At 41.4% G+C, this 25,797-nt stretch overlaps 2 protein-coding genes and 1 long non-coding RNA gene across 8 annotated transcripts in view; all 3 read left to right on the forward strand.

The window, feature by feature from the left end:
- LOC110487469 (NLR family CARD domain-containing protein 3-like) overlaps nucleotides 1-4,592 on the forward strand; it is a 33,773-nt gene extending 29,181 nt beyond the window's left edge. The window contains exons 7-9 of one of the 2 annotated variants that reach the window (XM_090197595.1): nucleotides 2,301-2,474; nucleotides 2,638-2,684; nucleotides 3,700-4,592. In XM_090197595.1, coding sequence (XP_090053721.1) covers nucleotides 2,301-2,474; nucleotides 2,638-2,684; nucleotides 3,700-4,244 — 766 coding nt within the window. In that variant the 3' untranslated portion in view covers nucleotides 4,245-4,592. Of the gene's footprint in view, nucleotides 1-2,300; nucleotides 2,475-2,637; nucleotides 2,696-3,699 lie in introns of those variants that run through there. The other variant, XM_090197596.1, reaches the window with a different exon arrangement.
- A 7,205-nt stretch (nucleotides 4,593-11,797) lies between these two features.
- LOC149979013 (uncharacterized) lies at nucleotides 11,798-14,498 on the forward strand. Its single transcript, XR_016486122.1, has 2 exons — nucleotides 11,798-12,408; nucleotides 13,289-14,498. It is a non-coding gene; the product is annotated as an uncharacterized LOC149979013 (long non-coding RNA).
- Nucleotides 14,499-15,016: 518 nt separating this feature from the next.
- The window catches only part of LOC110487489 (NLR family CARD domain-containing protein 3), a 36,153-nt gene continuing 25,372 nt past the window's right edge, over nucleotides 15,017-25,797 (forward strand). For 3 of the 5 annotated variants that reach the window (XM_090197601.1, XM_090197600.1, XM_090197597.1), the window contains exons 1-6: nucleotides 15,017-16,300; nucleotides 19,830-20,035; nucleotides 21,230-21,349; nucleotides 23,256-23,375; nucleotides 24,356-24,475; nucleotides 25,456-25,575. In XM_090197601.1, the coding sequence (XP_090053727.1) occupies nucleotides 19,860-20,035; nucleotides 21,230-21,349; nucleotides 23,256-23,375; nucleotides 24,356-24,475; nucleotides 25,456-25,575 (656 nt within the window). In that variant the 5' untranslated portion in view covers nucleotides 15,017-16,300; nucleotides 19,830-19,859. Of the gene's footprint in view, nucleotides 16,301-19,829; nucleotides 20,036-21,229; nucleotides 21,350-23,255; nucleotides 23,376-24,355; nucleotides 24,476-25,455; nucleotides 25,576-25,797 lie in introns of those variants that run through there. The other 2 variants (XM_090197599.1, XM_090197598.1) reach the window with 2 other exon arrangements.

Here is a 25,797-nt window from a genome sequence, read left to right on the forward strand (position 1 = left end):
GACTTGCAGCAATGTTTTTTTGGACAGCAGTGGCTTCTTCAGTGGTGTCCTCCCATGAACACCATTCTTGTTTAGTGTTTTACGTATCGTAGGCTCGTCAACAGAGATGTTAGCATGTTCCAGAGATTTCTGTAAGTCTTTAGCTGACACATTCTGTGCTGTGCTCTTCCAGTCATCTTTGCAGGACGACCAATCCTAGGGAGAGTAGCAACAGTGCCGAACTCTCCATTTATAGACCATTTGTCTTATCGTGGATTGATGAACATCAAGGCTTTTAGAGATACTTTTGTAACCCTTTCCAGCTTTATGCAAGTCAACAATTCTTAATCTTGGGTCTTCTGATATCTCTTTTGTTCGAGGTATGATTCATCAGGCAATGCTTCTTGTGAATAGCAAACTCAAATTTGGTGTGTTTATTATAGGGCAGGGAACCTCTAACCAATGTCTCCAATCTCATCTCATTTATTGGACTCTAGGTTAGCTGACTCCACTTACCTTTCAGAGTCATTAGTCTAGGGGTTCACATGCTTTTTCCATGCTACACTGTGAATGTTTAAATTATGTATTCAATATAAACAAGAAAAATACAATAATTAGTGTTCTTAGTTTATTTGACCAAGTAAGTTGACTGAGAACACATTCTCATTTACAGGGGAGAGGAGGGGGATGAATGAGCAAATTGTAAACTGGGGATTATTAGGTGACCATGATGGTTTGAGGGCCAGATTGGGAATTTAGCCAGGACACGGGGGTTAACACCCCTACTCTTACGACAAGTGCCATGGGATCTTTTAATGACCTCAGAGAGTCAGGACACCCGTTTAACGTCCCATCCAAAAGACGGCACCCTACACAGGGCACTGTCCCCAATCACTGCCCTGGGGCATTTTTTAGACCAGAGGAAAGAGTGCCTCCAACACCACTTCCAGCAGCATCTGGTCTCCCATCCAGGGACTGACCAGGACCAACCCTGCTGAGCTTCAGAAACAAACCCGCAGTGGTATGCAGGGTGGTATGGTGCTGGCACACTGTGTTTGTCCATTGTTGTGAACTAGATGAAGATCAGATCAAATGTTATGACCAATTGATGCAGAAATCTAGGTATTTCCAAAGGGTTCACATACAGTGCCTTGCGAAAGTATTCGGCCCCCTTGAACTTTGCAACCTTTTGCCACATTTCAGGCTTCAAACATAAAGATATAAAACTGTATTTTTTGTGAAGAATCAACAACAAGTGGGACACAATCATGAAGTGGAACGACATTTATTGGATATTTCAAGCTTTTTTTAACAAATCAAAAACTGAAAAACAATTCTAGCAAAACCACAAGTATAGCAGTGTGGTTTTAAAATGATTTTACAGCTTCCGAGTGGCGAAGCGGTCTAACATGCTGACCAGACTGGACACGTCGCGTGCGCGAGCGTCGCAAAATAAATTTAGAGATCCATGTTATTCAAATATTGCCCCCACACTGCTCGCGCACGCCAACGAGCATCTGCGACACCAAGGGCTAAAATAGAAGTCATTCCTATTTCTGACGCAGGTCGTGCTGAAAGTCATCTCCTCATTGGTTTATAGAAGCAGGTACCCACATGCCATCTCCTCATTGGTTTATAGAAGCAGGTACCCACGTGCCATCTCCTCATTGGTTTATAGAAGCAGGTACCCACGTGCCATCTCCTCATTGGTTATACCCACGTGGGTGATTGAAAGACAAACTTTGTTGCCGGTTGTCGTGGTAATACAATGAAAGTTTAGATGCGATCACCATATAAGTTCAAAGATGAATAAGCCTGGAAGGAGGAGAGATGACTAGAATCGATTCGGTTGACCGTTTCATGTGTGGATTAATTGTCGGAGTAGAGGTCCTTGTGCATTTCAGGTAAAATAACAACTCAATGTTTATATCCCAGGACAAATTAGCTAGCAACAGCAAGCTAGCTAAATAGGACAAATTAACGTTAGGTAGCAAGTGCGGGAGTTCCATAGAACAACACAGGGGAGGGGAGGGTTTAGCTGGTGGGCCTTTACTTGGCTCATCGCACTCTACCGACTCTTGTGGCGGGCCAGGTGCTTGTGGGCTGACCCCGGATGCCAGTTGAACGGTGTTTCCTCTGACACATTGTTGTGGCTGTCTTCTGGCTTAGCTGGCGGGTGTTAAGGAGTACGGTTAGGCCGGTCATATTTCGGAGGATGTATGAGTCCACCTTTACCTCTCCCGAGCCCGTTAGGGACCTGCAGCGAAAAGCCAAGATTGAAAAAGTAGGAAATATAAATACAATTATTTGACTCTTTGCAGGCTGTCACGCTGTCAAGTTACAGAGGAAGGCTGTGCTTCTCTGGTCTCAGCTCTGAGGTCAAACCCCTCACACCTGAGAGAGCTGGACCTGAGCTACAATCACCCAGGAGACTCAGGAGTCAGACTGCTCTCTGCTAGACTGGAGGATCCGAACTGCAGACTGGAGAAACTCAAGTATGTAGAGGGTTTATGTCAATAATCATATCAGACATGTTTGAGTTATCAAGCTAGTTGAGACAAACATTCTTACCAACCCTTGGACAAAGTTATATGCTGTGTGTGTGTGTGTTCACGTGTATCACTCAATGACTGTCTGTTCTTCTGCTTACCACTACAGTGTGGAACATGGTGGAGAGTACACAATGAAACCTGGACTTAGAAAATGTGAGTGTTGACTGCTGTGAAGAATATGACTAAGAATAAGTCTTAAGTCATTACTTACTTGGTCATATTAAATATCAGCTGTAGTTCTACAGAATCAGAAGTCAGGGACACCAACGTTTAGAAAGAGCTGTTTTGACAATGTGTGTGTCTGTGTATGTGTGTGTCTGTGTATGTGGGTATCACTGATCCCTCCGGTATTGTTGCACCAGTTTCGGAGGTCTACGTCACCGGCCTCTAGGAACTGAACTGTGTCATTACGCACACCTGGTCTCCATTTCCTCACTGATTTATGTCTGTATAAATGTGCCCTTTGGTTCACCATTTATTGTTGCAATGTCTGTTGTGGCTGTGAGTACCTGTGCTTGTGTTGTTTTGACTTTCGTGCCACTTTGATGTGCATATATGATTACGGGCCTCATTGTGTGCTTTTGTTTACGGGTCTCGTCCTCTGTATTTATTTTAAGTACTCTTCGCTCTTTTGTTTGGGTTCAACCCTGTGTTTTGTTACGTGTTTGTTTGGGTTCAACCCTGTGTTTTGTATATGTGTTTGTTTGGGTTCAACCCTGTGTTTTGTATACGTGTTTGTTTGGGTTCAACCCTGTGTTTTGTATACGTGTTTGTTTGGTCTTCGTCCCCGTGCCTTTACATGGCCCGCTGTAATTTGGGTCAATATAAACCCTTATTACGCATTCCTGCGCCTGTCTCCCAATCCTTCACACAACGTGACAGTGTGTGGCGTGTTCATGTTACATTAGAAATGTGTGTGTGTGTTCATGCATGCAGACAGGTGTGTGTGTGTGTGTGTGTGTCTCTGTGTGTGTTACATTAATGGGAATGAGAGTTTTTTATATTACCATACAGTATAATATATGATTATTCAACAAGTCTCACGTTACCTTAACTTCTCCTTTTGATACCTAGAAACATCTATATTAAATTAATTAGTGAAAAGTAAGTTAACATTCTAATGTGAATGATGATGATTTATAATATTGTGTCTGGTTTCATCCATCAGATGCCTGTGATCTCACACTGGACCCAAACACAGCAAACAGACTCCTCTCTCTGTCTGAGGAGAACAGAAAGGTGACATGTAGGACAGAGGAACAGCCGTACCCTAATCACTCAGAGAGATTTGAGGTCTGGCCACAGGTGCTGTGTAGAGAGGGTCTGACTGGGCGCTGTTACTGGGAGGTAGAGATGAGTGGGAGAGGTGCTGATATAGGAGTGACATATAATGGAATCAGAAGGAGAGGATTGGGTAATGACTGTGGGCTTGGATACAATGACAGGTCCTGGAGTCTGTTCTGCTATGACAACAGTTATAGAGCCTGGCATAATCACAATCTCACTATCATAGACGTCCCCGCCTCCAGCTCCCACAGAGTAGGAGTGTATCTGGACTGGCCAGCCGGCACTCTGTCCTTCTACAGAGTCTCCTCTGACACACTGACCCACCTGTACACATTCCACACCACATTCACTGAGACCCTCTATCCAGGGTTTAGGGTTTGGTATGGAGACTCCTCAGTGTCCCTGTGTCAGGTGGTTTCACTCTAATCCTGGTCATGTTCAGTAAGACACACTGGAGCAACAATGTAGAATATCTCTAGTGTGTAAACATATAATTGTAAATATTCATGAATAAACACCATTGAAGTTGACAGACATTGTCAACTGGAGTCTAATAGAATGAATCACCACACTGTGTTGTAAAAAAAAATTTCATTTACAAACTATTTGTCTTGTTGTTATTGGGCTTCTTGGTGCTTGTACATATTGTTGTCTGTTGAATGTTTATTTGTCAAAATCTTGACACAACAATCATGTTTCTGTATCAACTCAAATACACTGAATGAAATGTACATGTGACAGATGTGACTAATAAAGTTAATCTATCAGATGGAAGAAGAGAGGTGGAAATGTTTTAATATTGATCAGAATATGACAGTACAGTAATAGATGGAAGAAGAGAGGTGTAAATGTTTTAATATTGATCAGAATATGACAGTACATTAATAGATGGAAGAAGAGAGGATGGAAATGTTTTAATACTAATCAGAATATGACAGTACAGTAATAGATAGAAGAAGAGAGGTGGAAATGTTTTAATATTGATCACAATATGACAGTACAGTAATAGATGGAAGAAGAGAGGTGGAAATGTTTTAATATTGATCACAATTTGACAGTACAGTAATAGATGGAAGAAGAGAGGTGGAAATGTTTTAATACTGATCACAATATGACAGTACAGTAATAGATGGAAGAAGAGAGGTGTAAATGTTTTAATACTGATCACAATATGACAGTACAGTAAATGGAGTACAGTAATAGGGGTTGTGTTCAGTACATAGAAATGGGACTCATTCAGTTGAAGAGGAAGCTGTTATGAAAACACACACACAGACCTTAACAGTGTAAAATGTCAACTTCAATGGGGTTGTAGCTGTATTGAAGTGGTGTGTTGAAGTGAATCTCCTTTATCATCTCTGGCACAACACCCTCTGTGAGGTCAGAAACATTTAGGGGAAATGGAAAGAGATCCTGTGATGTGATTTCTTCTTTTGTACAGGCATTCCTTTTAAGCCTGCTAGGTTACTGGTTGTCTACAATGACGTCTCCTGTGTAAACACACACCCTTGTTACGTTGCAGCAAGCAGCTTCAGAAAGTGATACTGTGTATTCAGTATTTACATTATAATATCCACTATTCTGTCATTATAATATCCACTATTCTGTCATTATAATATGCACTATTCTGTCATTAAATTATCCACTATTCTGTCATTATCATATCCACTATTCTGTCATTATAATATCCACTACATTATAATATCCACTATTCTGTCATTATAATATCCACTATATAGTAATTATAATGTTCACTATTCTGTCATTGTAATATCCACTATACTGTAATTATAATATTCACTATCCTGTCATTATAATATCCACTATTCTGTCATTATAATATCCACTATTCTGTCATTATAATATCCACTATTCTGTCATTATAATATCCACTATTCTGTCATTATAATATGCACTATTCTGTCATTAAATTATCCACTATTCTGTCATTATCATATCCACTATTCTGTCATTATAATATCCACTACATTATAATATCCACTATTCTGTCATTATAATATCCACTATATAGTAATTATAATGTTCACTATTCTGTCATTGTAATATCCACTATACTGTAATTATAATATTCACTATCCTGTCATTATAATATCCACTATTCTGTCATTATAATATCCACTATTCTGTCATTATAATATTCACTATCCTGTCATTATAATATCCACTATTCTGTCATTATAATATCCACTATTCTGTCATTATAATATCCACTATTCTGTCATTATAATATCCACTATTCTGTCATTATAATATCCACTACATTATAATATCCACTATTCTGACATTATAATATCCACTACATTATAATATCCACTATTCTGACATTATAATATCCACTATATTATAATATCCACTATTCTGTCATTATAATATCCACTATTCTGTAAGTAAAATATCCACTATTCTGTAATTATAATATCCACTATTCTGTCATTATAATATCCACTATTCTGTCATTATAATATCCACTATTCTGTCATTATGATATCCACTATTTTGTAATTATAATATCCACTATTCTGTCATTATAATATCCACAATTCTGTCATTATACTATCCACTATTCTGTCATTATAATATCCACTATTCTGTCATTATAATATCCACTATTCTGTCATTATAATATAACCAGTCCATCCAACAGCATCTCCTTTACGTTCCATCCCAGACTGATAGAGAGGATGTTTGGAGTGTATCATAAGGTAACCAGTCCATCCAACAGCATCTCATATACGTTCCATCCCAGACTCATGGATAGACAGTCTGGAGTGTATCAGAAGGTAACCAGTCCATCCAACAGCATCTCCTATACGTTCTCTCCCAGACTCATGGATAGACATTCTGGAGTGTATCAGAAGGTAACCAGTCCATCCAACAGCATCTCCTATACGTTCTCTCCCAGACTCATGGATAGACATTCTGGAGTGTATCAGAAGGTAACCAGTCCATCCAACAGCATCTCCTATACGTTCTCTCTCAGACTCATGGATAGACAGTCTGGAGTGTATCATAAGGTAACCAGTCCATTCAACATCATCACCTATACGTTCCATCCCAGACTGATAGAGAGGATGTCTGGAGTGTATCATAAGGTAACCAGTCCATCCAACATCATCTCCTATACGTTCCATCCCAGACTCATGGATAGACAGTCTGGAGTGTATCAGAAGGTAACCAGTCCATCCAGTATGTATAATAATAAAGTCATCACTCAAAGGCCATCACCAGAATGTGTTTAATTTTGGAGTCTAGGCTCGACTAATTATGTACCGAAGACATATTTTTTCTGTTTTTATAGTTTTTCTGCTGTGCCTAATATGCGGTAAGCTTTGCATTGTATAATGGCACAATCATTATTTTATTCAGAGTTTGTTCGGGCTTGGGCTCAGATATAGTCTATGTGTATTCATAAGTTCTAACATACAATATCCACACTGACCATGTTTTTCACTCAGTTTCAACCTGTTGAACATCTTTCTTCAAATGTATCAGTCACAATGAGTTTTAAAAGCATGATACTGTTTTGATAATAAGTGTGTCATGTGATTTGTGTTTGTTGTGTGTGTATGTGTATTTGTGTGTATGTGTGTGTGAGAGAGAGAGAGAGAGAGAGAGAGAGCGAGAGAGAGAGAGAGAGAGAGAGAGAGAGAGAGAGAGAGACTTTGTGTACGGTGGGATTCTTGAATCAGTTTGGCTCATTGGACAGGTCAGAGTGTATTTTGAAGTTGTTGAGTGGTTTTTGGCAAAACACTGTAGATGTATGTGTTCCAGAGTAGAGAGTGTTCCAGAGCAGAGAGAGTAGAGTGTTCCAGAGTAGAGAGTGTTCCAGAGCAGAGAGAGTAGAGTGTTCCAGAGTAGAGAGTGTTCCAGAGCAGAGAGAGTAGAGTGTTCCAAAGTAGAGAGTGTTCCAGAGTAGAGAGTGTTCCAGAGCAGAGAGAGTAGAGTGTTCCAGAGTAGAGAGTGTTCCAGAGCAGAGAGAGTAGAGTGTTCCAGAGTAGAGAGTGTTCCAGAGCAGAGAGAGTAGAGTGTTCCAGAGTAGAGAGTGTTCCAGAGCAGAGAGAGTAGAGTGTTCCAGAGTAGAGAGTGTTCCAGAGTAGAGAGTGTTCCAGAGAAGATAGTGTTCCAGAGTAGTGTGTTCCAGAGTAGAGAGTGTTCCAGAGTAGAGAGTGTTCCAGAGTAGAGAGCGTTCCAGTCGCAGCTACATCCACCTCCACCTACCACTACTGCTACCTCTGAGAGAGAGGAACTTCTACCGCTGGAGAGAGAGGAGTTACTACCCCTGGAGAGAGAGCAGTTTCTACCCCTGGGGAGAGAGGAGTTGTAACCACTGGAGAGAGAGGAGTTTCTACCCCTGGGGAGAGAGGAGCTTCTACCCCTGGGGAGAGAGGAGCTTCAACCCTGGGGAGAGAGGAGCTTCAACCCTGGGGAGAGAGGAGCTGCTCCCCCTGGGGAGAGAGGAGTTTCTACCCCTGGGGAGAGAGCAGTTTCTACCCCTGGGGAGAGAGGAGTTGTAACCACTGGAGAGAGAGGAGTTTCTACCCCTGGGGAGAGAGGAGCTTCAACCCTGGGGAGAGAGGAGCTTCAACCCTGGGGAGAGAGGAGCTGCTCCCCCTGGGGAGAGAGGAGTTTCTACCCCTGGGGAGAGAGCAGTTTCTACCCCTGGGGAGAGAGGAGTTGTAACCACTGGAGAGAGAGGAGTTTCTACCCCTGGGGAGAGAGGAGCTTCTACCCCTGGGGAGAGAGGAGCTTCTACCCCTGGGGAGAGAGGAGCATCAACCCTGGGGAGAGAGGAGCTGCTACCCCTGGGGAGAGAGGAGCTTCAACCCTGGGGAGAGAGGAGCTGCTACCCCTGAGGAGAGAGGAGAGAGGAGCTGCTACCCCTGGGGAGAGAGGAGCTTCAACCCTGGGGAGAGAGGAGCTGCTACCCCTGAGGAGAGAGGAGAGAGGAGCTGCTACCCCTGGGGAGAGAGGAGCTTCAACCCTGGGGAGAGAGGAGCTGCTACCCCTGAGGAGAGAGGAGAGAGGAGCTGCTACCCCTGGGGAGAGAGGAGCTTCAACCCTGGGGAGAGAGGAGCTTCAACCCTGGGGAGAGAGGAGCTGCTCCCCCTGGGGAGAGAGGAGCTTCAACATACTTTATGCTGGTCTACATTGACATAGATCTGTTGTTGTACTTTATGCTGGTCTACATTGACATAGATCTGTTGTTGTACTTTATGCTGGTCTACATTGACATAGATCTGTTGTTGTACTTTATGCTGGTCTACATTGACATAGATCTGTTGTTGTACTTTATGCTGGTCTACATTGACATAGATCTGTTGTTGTACTTTATGCTGGTCTACATTGACATAGATCTGTTGTTGTACTTTATGCTGGTCTACATTGACATAGATCTGTTGTTGTACTTTATGCTGGTCTACATTGCCATAGATCTGTTGTTGTACTTTATGCTGGTCTACATTGACATAGATCTGTTGTTGTACTTTATGCTGGTCTACATTGACATAGATCTGTTGTTGTACTTTATGCTGGTCTACATTGACATAGATTTGTTGTACTTTATGCTGGTCTACATTGACATAGATCTGTTGTTGATCTTTATGCTGGTCTACATTGACATAGATCTGTTGTTGTACTTTATGCTGGTCTACATTGACATAGATCTGTTGTTGTACTTTATGCTGGTCTACATTGACATAGATCTGTTGTTGTACTTTATGCTGGTCTACATTGACATAGATCTGTTCTTGTACTTTATGCTGGTCTACATTGACATAGATCTGTTGTTGTACTTTATGCTGGTCTACATTGACATAGATCTGTTCTTGTACTTTATGCTGGTCTACATTGACATAGATCTGTTGTTGTACTTTATGCTGGTCTACATTGACATAGATCTGTTGTACTTTATGCTGGTCTACATTGACATAGATCTGTTCTAGTACTTTATGCTGGTCTACATTGACATAGATCTGTTGTTGTACTTTATGCTGGTCTACATTGACATAGATCTGTTGTTGTACTTTATGCTGGTCTACATTGACATAGATCTGTTGTTGTACTTTATGCTGGTCTACATTGACATAGATCTGTTGTTGTACTTTATGCTGGTCTACATTGACATAGATTTGTTGTTGAACTTTATGCTGGTCTACATTGACATAGATCTGTTCTTGTACTTTATGCTGGTCTACATTGACATAGATCTGTTGTTGTACTTTATGCTGGTCTACATTGACATAGATCTGTTCTTGTACTTTATGCTGGTCTACATTGACATAGATCTGTTGTTGTACTTTATGCTGGTCATGTCTCTCACATACATTCCCTGCCTGTGTGTGCGTGCTTGTGAGAGAGAGAGAGAGAGAGAGACAGAGAGACAGAGGGAGAGAGAGAGAGAGAGAGCGAGAGAGAGACAGAGAGAGAGAGAGAGAGAGGGAGAGGGAGAGGGAGAGAGAGAGAGAGAGAACAGGCAGAACCTGATATGTAAATTAGTTGAGCAAACAAAAGTATGACTGAGTGATCATTCCATCATTTCAGACTCTGCTTCTGTTGAGAGAGAAATGAAAGGTAAGACGATTGTTATGGGTATTAATATAGTTGATGATATTGTTATGTCTGTTCATATAGGTGATGATAGTGTTATGGGTATTCATATAGTTGATGATAGTGTTATGTGTATTCATATAGTTGATGATATTGTTGTGTGTATTCATATAGTTGATGGTATTGTTATGTGTATTCATATAGTTGATGATATTGTTATGTCTGTTCATATAGGTGATGATATTGTTATGTATATTCATATAGTTTATATTTTTGGTAGACAGAGTGTTATAATAGTCCTACACTCCTTAAAATGTATTTGATGTAAATTAGATGGGGGGAAGGATTCGTTCCGTGCCCATCTGTGTTCTCCAGGGTGATCTCCTACTGTATCATAGGCTTGTCTTCTCAAAACAGGCTTAAAACACAACAAGCAACGAACAAACACGTTCTCTTTCTAATCTACTGTTAACTCTTTTCACTCAGGAAAGTATTTTGTGTGAAAGAGAGACAAATAAATATTGTGGAAAGACTAACAACAACTTACACTTCCTCAAAACAAGTTGTGTGTATTCATTAGAGCTCACTGTAGCAAAACGTTTGGCAACTTAAGCCGTTTACGTCACATTCTACGGTGTTTGGAGGAAACCGTTTATGCAATGTTGCAAAACTGTTGACTGCGGTGTAAACTAATGAATACGACCCAGGTAGTGGTGGCCTATGACTCGGCATGTTGATGCCTGGTTGATGCTGAAACCTCAACGTAACCTGAGGGGTGTACTATGATGCAAGCTAGATATACTGGTTTTCTAAAGTTAGCTATCTTCAGTTCGCTTCACATTCTAGCTCAAGCCTCACCCATAATAATATATAGCATCAGGAAGTCCAGAGAGGAGAGATCACTTATCTCATGATCACTACATAACAAAAGTTGTTTTGTTGAGAAAACAAATAAACTCTATCATTAGGAGTGGACATATTGATGATAGATTGACAGTATTGCTGAGGCAGCAGAGCCCACGGTAGGAAAACGCATGCATTTGTATCACTTGCTAAACTAAGGGATGGTAGTTTGCCCCTGGTGATGAGTTGTGCACACCGCACTACCCTCTGGAAAGCCTTGTGGTTGAGGGCAGTGCAGTTGCCTTACCAGGCGGTGATACAGCCCAACAGGTTGCTCTCGATTGTGCGTCTGTAAAAGTTTGTGAGAGTTATAGGTGACAAGCCACATTTCTTCAGCATCCTGAGGTTGAAGAGGCGCTATTGCGCCTTCTTCACCACGCTGTCTGTGTGGGAGGACCATTTCAGTTTGTCCGTCATGTGTACGCCGAGGAACTTAAAACTTTCCATCTTCTCCAATACTGTCCCGTCGATGTGGATAGGGGGGTTGCTCCCTCTGCTGTTTCCTGAAGTCCACGATCATCTCCTTTGTTTTCTTATTAATGTTGAGAGAGAGGTTGTCGTTGTTGGTAATCAAGCCCACTACTGTTGTGTCGTTTGCAAACTTGATGATTGAGTTGGAGGTGTGCATGGCCATGCAGTCATGGGTGAACAGGGAGTACAGGAGGGGGCAGAGCACGCACCCTTGTGGGGCCCCAGTGTTTAGGATCAGCGAAGTGGAGATGTTGTTTCCTACCTTCACCACCTGGGGGCGGCCCTACAGAAAGTCCAGGATCCAATTGCACAGGGCGGAGTCAAGACCCAGGGCCTTAAGCTTACAGATGAGCTTGGAGGGTACTATGGTGTTGAATTCTGAGCTATGGTCAATGAACAGCATTCTTACATAGGCATTCCTTTTGTCCAGATGGGATAGGGCAGTGTGCAGTGTGATGGCTATTGCATCGTCTGTGGACTTGTTGGGGCGATATGCAAATTGAAGTGGGTCTAGGGTGACAGGTAAGGCAGAGGTGATATGTTCCTTAACTAGCCTCTCAAAGCACTTCATGATGACAGAAGTGAGTGCTATTTAGTGATAGCCATTTATTTCAGTTATCGTTGCCTTCTTGGTACAGGAACAATGGAGGCCATCTTGAAGCATGTGGGGACAGCATTTTGGGATAGGGAGCGATTCAATATTTCATAAACACACCAGCCAGCTGGTCTGCTCATGCTCTGAGGACATGACTAGGGATGCCGTCTGGGCCAGCAGCCTTGCGGGGGTTAACACATGTAAAAGTCTTACTCACGTCGGCCACGGAGAAGGAGAGGGGGCCCGCATTCCTTGGTAGCGGGCCACATTGGTGGCACTGTTTTATCCTCAAAGCGGGCAAAGAGGGTGTTTAGCTTGTCTGGAAGCGAGACGTCGGTGTCCGTGACGTGGATGTTTTTCTTTTTGTAGTCCGTGACCACAGACGTCTCGTGTCTGGTCCTTTGAATTGCGATTCCATTTTGTCCGTATACCGACATTTCACTTGTTTGATTGCTTGCGGAGGGAATAACTACACTGTTTATATCCGTCCATTCCCCGACCTCTTTCCATGGTTGAATGGGTGGTTCGCGCTTTCAGCTTTGCGCACATGCTGCCGTCTACCCACAGTTTCTAGTTGGGGTAGGTTTTAATGGTCACAGTGGTTACAACATCTCCAATGCACTTCCTAATAAACTCACTCAACGAATCAGCGTATAGATCGATGACCGATGCATTGTGTAGGAGGGAGATGCCTAGATGTGGGAAGTGTGCAGGAGAAGTGTGCAGGAGGGCATGAGGCGAAGGAATGTAAAGTATCGGTGGAGAAAGTTGTGTGTGTTGGTTGTAGGGGTGATCAAGGGGCTGGAGATCATAGGTGTCTGTTGAGAGAAAGGCTGGTTGAGGTTGCCAGGGTTACAGTAGTACAGAAAGTGTTGTATGATGAAGCAGTGAAGAGAGTGGTAGAGGAAGATGGGTACAGGATCCCTGTGAGTAGGCCAAGGTTAACTGAGAGTGATAGGAATAGCTTAGTAAGGTATTTTTTTGTTGTTGTTGCCCTTCATAGCCATGGATGTCAAATGTACTGCAGAAATGGAATGAAAGTCACAGAAAATAGAGGTTGTGGTGGCAGCTGCAGAGAAGTACTTGGGATAGCTAGGATTTACTGCAAAACAGCTGCAGGGGGTGTTGAGTGGTAGCGATATGTCCTCTCAGTCCGTTGGTCTGGACTAGGACGAGGTCGGGTTAAATAGTGGAATGGGTGGTGTTTTTTCTTAGAGGGATAATAGTTAGTAGGGTCATTTCCCTCTTTCCCAACTTTGTATTATTGTATCAAAGAATATAATGTAGGTAGGTGGCAGTGTATGCACCTAAAAGTTGGATGCAATCTGTCAACCAAATCCCGAAGAAGAACGATTCGCTTTGTAAGAGCTCTATGTTAGCGTGTATAAACGCAGAAGTATACCCATAGCTGTTCAATAGCTTGGAGCAGCCAGCTAGCCTCTCTATCAGAAGTATACCCATAGCTATTCAATAGCTTGGGGCAGCCAGCTAGCCTCTCTATCAGAAGTATACCCATAGCTGTTCAATGGCTTGGAGCAGCCAGCTAGCCTCTCTATCAGAAGTATACCCATAGCTATTCAATAGCTTGGGGCAGCCAGCTAGCCTCTCTATCAGAAGTATACCCATAGCTGTTCAATGGCTTGGAGCAGCCAGCTAGCCTCTCTATCAGAAGTATACCTATAGCTGTTCAATAGCTTGGAGCAGCTAACTAGCCTCTCTATCAGAAGTATACCCATAGCTATTCAATAGCTTGGAGCAGCCAGCTAGCCTCTCTATCAGAAGTATACCCATAGCTGTTCAATAGCTTGGAGCAGCCAGCTAGCCTCTCTATCAGAAGTATACCCATAGCTATTCAATAGCTTGGAGCAGCCAGCTAGCCTCTCTATCAGAAGTATACCCATAGCTATTCAATAGCTTGGAACAGCTAACTAGCTTATCCATCAGGGTGCTCTGCTGTCCCCCCACCCGGTTTGGCTTGGTGCCATCTCGTTTGGGTTTCGTTCTTGTTTTTATGACTTTTCACAGTATACCAACCTGGGTGATACTCAGTTTGGTCTACCAGTATTGTGGCGCTGAGGGTTTGTCTTAGTTCTCTGTGTGACTTGAAGGGTTGTATCAGACTAAAGAAAATATTGGTCGACCAAGAGTCGTCTGTTCTTTTGATTGGTCGATTGGTCGACACTTTTTTTTTTTCTTCGTATATTGACACATCCTATGTGTTTTAATCAAATCAACTATATTTACTGACGTTGTCTGATGCTTTAAGCATAGGGTTTGATAAAATAATTAAGACACAAATTACTTGAGGAAGTCCGACTAGCAATGGATTTGATAGTGCCGGGCCTGGCTCAGTTGTGTCAAAAAACAAGACAGTCAGTGACTGTGACTAGCAACCATTGTCTCTCTCTGCTCCCTGCTAAAGGTCACCAGCACAGAACATCAAAGTGTTTATCGCGCTGTCCGTGTTACAACGTAATTACAGCCATTTCTGACTGAAAAGTTCTGTTACCAAAATCCCTAATTTGTTTAGGAAAAACATTCCCTATTCCCTCAACCCTTGCTCTATTTACAGTGCCTTGCGAAAGTATTCGGCCCCCTTGAACTTTGCGACCTTTTGCCACATGTCAAAAAAACAGTTTTTGTTTTGTCATTATGGGCTATTGTGTTTAGCCGGGTTTGGTTTGGCCTACCCCGGGTTTGGCCGGGGTAGGCCTTCATTGTAAATAAGAATTTGTTCTTAACTAATTTGCCTAGTTAAGTAAAGGTTCAACATAAAAACAAATACTGTGACTGTCACCTTGATATTGGCTAGGTAGCTACTTCCCACGCTGTCGCCGGACAGTAGTGCTTGTCAAGCGGGAACCAAGGGTTCCTGTGTCCCGGTGTTGTTACCTTTAATTTCCTCCACATTGAGTAGTAGATTGTATGTATCAAGGTGACATCTAGATGGTAGTTAATATTAGCTATGCCTTCTCAACAACGCTATCATCGAGGCAGGTCCTACAAGCCCTAGTTTTGTCGCACCTGGACTACTGTTAAGTCGTGTGGTCAGGTGCCACAAAGAGGGACTTTCAGAACAGGGCATCACGGCTGGCCTTTGGATGTACACAGAGAGCTAACATGAATAATATGCATGTCCATCTCTCCCTGACTTGCCTAGTTAAATAAATGTTAAATTAATGACTCAAAGTAGAGGAGAGATGGATCACTGCTTGTTCTTCTTTCACCTGGTGGAATGTTATTAATAGTTTTCATAATTATTCAATATTATTTCAAAAGACCCGCCAAAAAATCTGGTGTTTCTATGTCAAACGGTTTGGTTGTATTTGGTTTGGTTGTATTTCAGTCTTCTGTGACGTAAATAAAGCGTAATATTGGGATACAAACAAAAAATTGAACACAAACTCAAAATGTAATACATTTAAACTCTATATCTGGTACAGGTTTCTTCTTCTGTTAAAGCCCATAACCATGTGTGTGAGGTGTATACTTTTGTTTCAAATGTTTTTAAGACTATCAAGAAACACGGTGACCCTGATTTAGTCGGCTGCAGTAAGAGGTTTTAAGACTACCAAGAGGTGACCCTGATTTAGGTTTTAAGGTAGTTAATTGGTGTGGAAACATTGCTTTCACCTGTCCAGTTCTCTCATGTCAGTTGAGATGAAGGAAAGGAGACAAGGAGGGGAAGCACTCCTCCTCTGAGACACTGTCTTTATGAATAAAGGACAAGGAGTCAACTGGACCAAGAAACCGAACATATACTGTTGTAAAGTCTAGTTACAGCACGTTGCCATCTAGTGGAAGATACCAATAAAAAACGTTATTATCAGGGTGGGGAGGTTCAGTTCAGCTGAACTGAAACAGAAAGTAAAGTTGTTCTTTTTTACAGGATCCATTTTGAGACGACCGAGCAGAAAACACCATATGGAGAGAAGTAAACAATAAAGTAAGTATTTATGAACAGTAATCTATTCCAAAGGACAAAGTAAAATAATGACTACCTGGAATGAGATATTACTAGTTAGTAGAACTGCTACTTGAATGAGATATTACTAGTTAGTAGAACTGCTACTTGAGCTGAGTTGCTGACAGACCGCAGTTTTCAAAATGGTAACTAGTCAGGCTACGTGTTAGGCGTTGTCTGGTAAAGATGGCGCAGGAGCTTTTCAATTATAGGATTTAATGTTTATTTTATGGGTTCTCAATCCATTTGTTCTCGACCAGCACTTACACACATGATTAAACTAATCATCAAATATTTTAACAGTTTAATGTTTGAGGCATATAAATTCATATTCGCAAATACAACTTTTGGGTTTGAAGGCTTGTTTACCAACTGCCAACTCACGGCACCTCTTATCGTTGTCCTGTCTTGCCACAGCACTGTGAACCGCCGCACATTGAAGCAAATGATTGGTATAGCTACGTAAGGGATCAAGGGGATTGGACGCATGTTTTAAAGAATACATTTATTTCTAGAGGAGGGACAATTAATATAACAATACTTTTGTTAGGGTGTATGGGCAGCTTTATGGGCTCCCGAGTGGCGCAGCAGTCTAAGGCACTGCATCTCTGCGCTATAGACGTCACTACAGATCCCGGTTCGATTCCAGGCTATATCACAACCACAATTGGGAGTCCCATAGTGCGGCACAATTGGCCCAGCGTCGTCCGGGGTGGGATAGGCCGTCATTATAAATACGGATTTGTTCTTAAATGACTTGCCTAGTAAAATAAATGTGAGATTTAATTATTTATTTCGTCTGATAAGTGGAACAATTCTCCTTCTTACCAATGGTCTAAAATATAGGATAATTATTGTCTTGTCAGCAACAACACTACTGTTATTCCCCACACCTACTGTATTATTCCACGTCTTCCCAGTGTTGCCAGTGTACACATATTTGAAGTCTGATCGGCAAACTTGTGTCTTTGAAAATTAATGATACGAGGCTATGTATTATTGAAGCCATTCATGGAGTTTCAGGAACCATATATCATCTCACTCCAAGCTTTCTTCAAAAGTTGTGTTTACAATTATTATAGGCCTACAGTAATTCACATTTGAGTGGAAAAAAACATAACTAAATCTGGTTTCAAGTAAGTTATACTTTTAGCTAAAAATAATTTTAAAAAGATGTCTTGAAGGACAAAAAACAACAACAACCTGAAGCAAGATTCAGTACAATGTCACGAGTTACTGCTGTCGTATGCAACTGACTGTTAGCGCCACCCTCTGGTTACTGTTGTTACATAAAGAGGTGACAACGTGACAGCTGTTGAAGGTGAAAATAACAAAGTATATGTACAGGGCCACTTTTTCCACATTTTGTCGTCCTTTTTCCCCCCTTTCCTGCAATGTCTATTTTTCTATAGTTTACCACCCAACAGTAGTAGGTGGCACCATTGAAGAATAAGAATATAGACTAAAGCAAAGAGAACATTATAGAGTAAACAAAACGAATGTTCAAGTGCTTCGACTTCAGTTAAAGTGGAACTGGGATGAGGAAGTGAATCACCAGGCCTATGTGGCGATGTTACAAGTCAAATGTTTGGAAGGTCTTTAGATTTTTTCTTTCAATTTATTATGTTATTTGAGCGGTTGTGATATTTTGTTTGATTATTTGTTGTCCCGTGTGGGTTTGATATATCATCTCTTATCATGCTGACAATCTGATGGTCTCGTTGGAAATGTGAAAAATATCAGGTCTAGTCTACCTGCTCTGTCCTGACACTGGTAGGCCTATATTGTTATATGAAATAGCACTAACAAACCACTATTATACAGTTGAAGTCGGAAGTTTACATACACTTAAGTTGGAGTCATTAAAACTCGTTTTTCAACCACTCCACAAATGTATTGTTAACAAACTATAGTTTTGGCAAGTTGGTTTGGATATCTGCTTTGTGCATGACACAAGTCATTTTCCCAACAATTGTTTACAGACAGATTATTTCACTTATAATTCACTGTGTCACATTTCCAGTGGGTCAGAAGTTTGCATACACTAAGTTGACTGTGCCTTTAAACAGCTTGGAAAATTCCAGAAAATGATGTCATGGCTTGAGAAGCTTCTGACAGGCTAATTTACATCATTTGAGTCAATTGGAGGCCTACCTTCAAACTCAGTGCCTCTTGCTTGACATCATGGGAAAATCTAAAGAAATCAGCCAAGACTTCAGAAAAATAATTGTAGACCTCCACAAGTCTGGTTCATCCTTGGGAGCAATTTCCAAATGCCTGAAGGTACCACGCTCATCTGTACAAACAATAGTACGCAAGTATAAAGTACCATGGGACCACGCAGCCGTCATACCGCTCAGGAAGGAGACGCGCTCTGTCTCCCAGAGATGAACGTACTTTGGTGCGAAGAGTGCAAATCAATCCCAGAACAACAGCAAAGGACCTTGTGAAGATGCTGGAGGAAACAGGTACAAAAGTATCTATATCCACAGTAAAACGAGTCCAAAATCAACATAACCTGAAAGGCCGCTCGGCAAGGAAGAAGCCACTGCTCCAAAACCGCCATAAAAAAGCCAGACTACGGTTTGCAACTGCACATGGAGACAAAGATTGTAATTTTTGGAGAAATGTCCTCTGGTCTGATGAAGCAAAAATAGAACAGTTTGGCCATAATGAGGAAAAAAGGTGACGCTTGCAAGCCGAAAAACACCATCCCTACTGTGAAGCATGGAGGTGGCAGCATCATGTTGTGGTGGTGCTTTGCTGCAGGAGGGACTGGTGCACTTCACAAAATAGATGGCATCATGAGGCAGGAAAAGGTTGTGGATATATTGAAGCAACATCTCAAGACATCAGTCAGGAAGTTAAAGCTTGGTCGCAAATGGGTCTTTCAAATGGACAATGACCCCAAGTATACTTCCAAAGATGTGGCAAAAATGGCTTAAGGACGACAAGGTCAAGGTATTGGAGTGGCCATCACAAAGCCCTGACCTCAATCCTATAGAAAATGTGTGGGCAGAACTGAAAAAGCGTGTGTGAGCAAGGAGGCCTACAAACCTGATTCAGTTACACCAGCTCTGTCAGGAGGAATGGGCTAAAATTCACCCAACTTATTGTGGGAAGCTACCTGAAATGTTTGACCCAAGTTAAACAATTTAAAGGCAATGCTACCAAATAATAATTGAGTGTATGTAAATTTCTGACCCACTGGGAATGTGATGAAATAAATAAAAGCTGAAATAAATCATTCTCTCTACTATTTTTCTGACATTTCACATTCTTAAAATAAAGTGGTGATCCTAACTGACCTAAAAACAGGGAGTTTTTACTAGGATTAAATGTCAGGAATTGTGAAAAATGTAGTTTAAATGTATTTGGCTAAGGTGTATGTAAACTTCCGACTTCAACTGTACATAAAAAAAAAATGTCACACTATCATGTTTAATCCGGTGATGAATGTAATGTGACTATGTTGTGGGTTTTAGTTCTGCTGATCTGTACCCTACGCTAGGTGTCTCGACAATCAGTCTGCTTGCTGAGGATGAAATTCTGTAGAGAGAGGAAGGGGGCACTGCCTCTGGATAAAGTGTGGTTGGAGGCACATCACAAGGACCAAAGACCAGTCTCTCCAGTAACCAGTCATCTGTCCATGAAGAGTGACTTCTCTATGGACCATCCTGTTAATTTGAGTGATGGAACAGGAACCTTTGACCCCAGGTAAATTACTGGTCAGCATTTATGATATTACTGTTGAATAGAATAATTTTCTATATATTTTTATGTGAGTATATAAAGCATCTGCTAATAATCAGTGCTTTATGTATACTGAACAAAAATAGAACAACTCAACATGCCACCATTTCAGAGATTTCACTGAGTTACAGTTAATTTATGGAAATCAGTCAATTGAAATAAACAAATTAGGCCCTAATCTATGGATTTCACAAGACTGGGATTACAGATATGCATCTGTTGGTCACAGATACCTTAAAGAAAAGGTAGGAGTGTGGATCAGAACCAGTCAGTATCTGTAGTGACCACCATTTGCCTCATGCAGTGCGACACATCTCCTTCACGTAGACTTAATCAGGCTGTTGGTTGTGGCCTGTAGAATGTTGTCCCACTCCTCTTCAATGGCTGTGCAAAGTTGCTGGATAGTGTCGGGAACTGGAACACTGAATACACGTCGATCCAGAGCATCCCAAACATGTTCAATGGGTGACTTGTCTGGTAATTCTGCAGGCCATGGAAGAACTGGGACATTTTCAGCTTCCAGTGATTGTGTACAGATCCTTGTGACATGGGGCTCTGCATTATCATGCTGAAACATGAGGTGATGGCGATGAATGAATGGCATGACAATAGGTCTCAGGATCTCGTCACGGTATCTCTGTGTATTCAAATTGCCATAGATAAAATGCAATTGTGTTCGTTGTCTGTAGCTTATGTCTGCCCATACCATAACCCCACCGCCACCATGGGGCACTCTGTTCACAACTGTGACATCAGTAAACCGCTCGACTATACAACGGCGTGCACGTGGTCTGCGGTTGTGAGGCCGGTTTGACAAACTGACAAATTCTCTAAAATGATGTTGGAGGCAGCTTATGGAAGATAAATTAACATTCAACTCTCTGGCAACAGCTCTGGGAGAAATAATATTTTTGTGCGTATGGAACATTTCTGGGATCTTTTATTTCAGCTCATGAGACATGGGACCAACACTTCACATGTTGACTTCATATGTATGTTCAGTGTAGTATATTTAATATATTTGTAATGTATTTGAATGTTTCATGGTGGTATATTTTTTCATATATTTTAATGCTTGTGTAATGTATTTTATCTATTGAAATATATTTTGGATATATTTTTAAATGTAGTTTCATTGTGATTTATTCTGTTTTCCAGAATCTCCAACCAAACTCAGAGACCAGTCTCTCCAGTAACCAGTCATCTATCCATGAAGAGTGACTTCTCTATGGACCATCCTGTTAATTTGAGTGATGGAAGAGGAACCTTTGACCCCAGGTAAGTTACTGGTCAGAATTCATTAGTCCTCAACATACACAACACTGCAAACTTCTGGCCACTTAAACATCTATTCAGTTTGACCCCAATAAGTTAACATATGGCCATATCTGAAAATGTCTGCTAATAGTAGACGTTAATCTGTTCTGGCCTTGTTATAGATACAAATTGTCTTAAAGATGCAACAGATACACTGGGGAGAACAAGTATTTGAAACACTGCCGATTTTGCAGGTTTTCCTACTTACAAAGCACGTAGAGGTCTGTATTTTTATCATAGGTACACTTCAACTGTGAGAGACGGAATCTAAAACAAAAATCCAGAAAATCACATTATATGATTTTTAAGTAATTAATTTGCATTTTATTGCATGACATAAGTATTTGATCACCTAACAACCAGTAAGAATTCCAGCTCTCACAGACCTGTTTGTTTTTCTTTAAGAATCCCTCCTGTTCTCCACTCATTACCTGTATTAACTGCACCTGTTTGAACTTGTTATCTGTATAAAAGACACCTGTCCACACACTCAATCAAACAGACTTTAACCTCTCCACAATGGCCAAGACCAGAGAGCTGTGTAAGGACATCAGGAATAAAATTGTAGACCTGCACAAGGCTGGGATGGGCTACAGGACAATAGGCAAGCAGCTTGGTGAGAAGGCAACAACTGTTGGCGCAATTATTAGAAAATGGAAGAAGTTCAAGATGACGGTCAATCACCCTCGGTCTGGGGCTCCATGCAAGATCTCACCTCGTGCGGCATCAATGATTATGAGGTAGGTGAGGGATCAGCCCAGAACTACACGGCAGGACCTGGTCAATGACCTGAAGAGAGCTGGGACCACAGTCTCAAAGAAAACCATTAGTAACACACTACGCCATCATGGATTAAAATCCTGCAGCGCACGCAAGGTCCCCCTGCTCAAGCCAGCGCATGTCCAGGCCGGTCTGAAGTTTGCCAATGACCATCTGGATGATCCAGAGGAGGAATGGGAGAAGGTCATGTGGTCTGATGAGACAAAAATAGAGATTTTTGGTCTAAACTCCACTCGCCGTGTTTGGAGGAAGAAGAAGGATGAGTACAATCCCAAGAACACCATCCCAACCGTGAAGCATGGAGGTGGAAACATCATTCTTTGGAGATGCTTTTCTGCAAAGGGGACAGGATGACTGCACCGTGTTGAGGGGAGGATGGATGGGGCCATGTATCGCGAGATCTTGGCCAACAACCTCCTTCCCTCAGTAAGAGCATTGAAGATGGGTCGTGGCTGGGTCTTCCAGCATGACAACGACCCGAAACACACAGCCAGGGCAACTAAGGAGTGGCTCCTTAAGAAGCATCTCAAGGTCCTGGAGTGGCCTAGCCAGTCTCCAGACCTGAACCCAATAGAAAATCTTTGGAGGGAGCTGAAAGTCCGTATTGCCCAGCGACAGCCCCAAAACCTGAAGGATCTGGAGAAGGTCTGTATGGAGGAGTGGGCCAAAATCCCTGCTGCAGTGTGTGCAAACCTGGTCAAGAATTACAGGAAACGTATGATCTCTGTAATTGCAAACAAAGGTTTCTGTACCAAATATTAAGTTCTGCTTTGCTGATGTATCAAATAGTTATGTCATGCAATAAAATGCAAATGAATTACTTACAAATCATGCAATGTGATTTTCTGGATTTTTGTTTTAGATTCCGTCTCTCACAGTTGAAGTGTACCTATGATAAAAATTACAGACCTCTACATGCTTTGTTAGTAGGAAAACCTGCAAAATCGGCAGTGTATCAAGTACTTGCTCTCCCCAGTGTATAACCATTTTATGGTTCAGTTCTATGATTTTGAACCTTATAAAGTTGTATTGTTCATATTGTTTCGTGATTATAATTTGCTCTGTGGACATTTAATAACTATTCTAGAGGTGTCAAAAGGACTCAGAGACCAGTCTCTCCAGTAACCAGTCATCTGTCCATGAAGAGTGACTTCTCTATGGACCATCCTGTTAATTTGAGTGATGTAACAGGAACCTTTGACCCCAGGTAATTTACTGGTCAGCATTTATGATATTACTGTTGAATAGAATAATTTTCTATATTTTTATGTGAGTATATAAAGCATCTGCTAATAATCATTGCTTTATGTATACTGAACAAAAATAGAACAACTCAACATGCCACCATTTCAGAGATTTCACTGAGTTACAGTTAATTTATGGAATGTTATCCCACTCCTCTTCAATGGCTGTGTTAAGTTGCTGGATAGTGTCAGGAACTGGAACACGCTGTCATACACGTTGATCCAGAGCATCCCAAACATGTTCAATGGGTGACTTGTCTGGTAATTCTGCAGGCCATGGAAGAACTGGGACATTTTCAGCTTCCAGTGATTGTGTACAGATCCTTGTGACATGGGGCTCTGCATTATCATGCTGAAACATGAGGTGATGGCGATGAATGAATGGCATGACAATAGGTCTCAGGATCTCGTCACGGTATCTCTGTGTATTCAAATTGCCATAGATAAAATGCAATTGTGTTCGTTGTCTGTAGCTTATGCCTGCCCATACCATAACCCCACCGCCACCATGGGGCACTCTGTTCACAACTGTGACATCAGTAAACCGCTCGACTATACAACGGCGTGCACGTGGTCTGCGGTTGTGAGGCCGGTTTGACAAACTGACAAATTCTCTAAAATGATGTTGGAGGCAGCTTATGGAAGATAAATTAACATTCAACTCTCTGGCAACAGCTCTGGGAGAAATAATCTTTTTGTGCGTATAGAACATTTCTGGGATCTTTTATTTCAGCTCATGAAACACGGGACCAACACTTTACATGTTGACTTTATATGTATGTTCAGTGTAGTATATTTAATTATATTTGTAATGTATTTGAATGTTTCATGGTGGTATATTTTTTCATATATTTTAATGCTTGTGTAATGTATTTTATCTATTGAAATATATTTTGGATATATTTTTAAATGTAGTTTCATTGTGATTTATTCTGTTTTCCAGAATCTCCAACCAAACTCAGAGACCAGTCTCTCCAGTAACCAGTCATCTGTCCATGAAGAGTGACTTCTCTATGGACCATCCTGTTAATTTGAGTGATGGAACAGGAACCTTTGACCCCAGGTAATTTACTGGTCAGCATTTATGATATTACTGTTGAATAGAATAATTTTCTATATTTTTATGTGAGTATATAAAGCATCTGCTAATAATCAGTGCTTTATGTATACTGAACAAAAATAGAACAACTCAACATGCCACCATTTCAGAGATTTCACTGAGTTACAGTTAATTTATGGAATGTTATCCCACTCCTCTTCAATGGCTGTGTTAAGTTGCTGGATAGTGTCAGGAACTGGAACACGCTGTCATACACGTTGATCCAGAGCATCCCAAACATGTTCAATGGGTGACTTGTCTGGTAATTCTACAGGCCATGGAAGAACTGGGACATTTTCAGCTTCCAGTGATTGTGTACAGATCCTTGTGACATGGGGCTCTGCATTATCATGCAGAAACATGAGGTGATGGCGGTGAATGAATGGCATGACAATAGGTCTCAGGATCTCGTCACGGTATCTCTGTGTATTCAAATTGCCATAGATAAAATGCAATTGTGTTCGTTGTCTGTAGCTTATGCCTGCCCATACCATAACCCCACCGCCACCATGGGGCACTCTGTTCACAACTGTGACATCAGTAAACCGCTCGACTATATAACGGCGTGCACGTGGTCTGCGGTTGTGAGGCCGGTTTGACAAACTGACAAATTCTCTAAAATGATGTTGGAGGCAGCTTATGGAAGAGAAATTAACATTCAACTCTCTGGCAACAGCTCTGGGAGAAATAATATTTTTGTGCGTATGGAACATTTCTGGGATCTTTTATTTCAGCTCATGAAACATGGGACCAACACTTTACATGTTGCATTTATATGTATGTTCAGTGTAGTATATTTAATTATATTTGTAATGTATTTGAATGTTTCATGGTGGTATATTTTTTCATATATTTTAATTATTGTGTAATGTATTTTATCTATTGAAATATATTTTGGATATATTTTTAAATGTAGTTTCATTGTGATTTATTCTGTTTTCCAGAATCTCCAACCAAACTCAGAGACCAGTCTCTCCAGTAACCAGTCATCTATCCATGAAGAGTGACTTCTCTATGGACCATCCTGTTAATTTGAGTGATGGAACAGGAACCTTTGACCCCAGGTAAGTTACTGGTCAGAATTCATTAGTCCTCAACATACACAACACTGCAAACTTCTGGCCACTTAAAAATCTATTCAGTTTGACCCCAATAAGTTAACATATGGCCATATCTGAAAATGTCTGCTAATAGTAGACGTTAATCTGTTCTGGCCTTGTTATAGATACAAATTGTCTTAAAGATGCAACAGATACACTGGGGAGAACAAGTATTTGAAACACTGC

The sequence above is a fragment of the Oncorhynchus mykiss genome, chromosome 13, assembly GCF_057628025.1.
Source record: "Oncorhynchus mykiss isolate SJ-2025 chromosome 13, ASM5762802v1, whole genome shotgun sequence".
Taxonomy (NCBI): domain Eukaryota; kingdom Metazoa; phylum Chordata; class Actinopteri; order Salmoniformes; family Salmonidae; genus Oncorhynchus; species Oncorhynchus mykiss.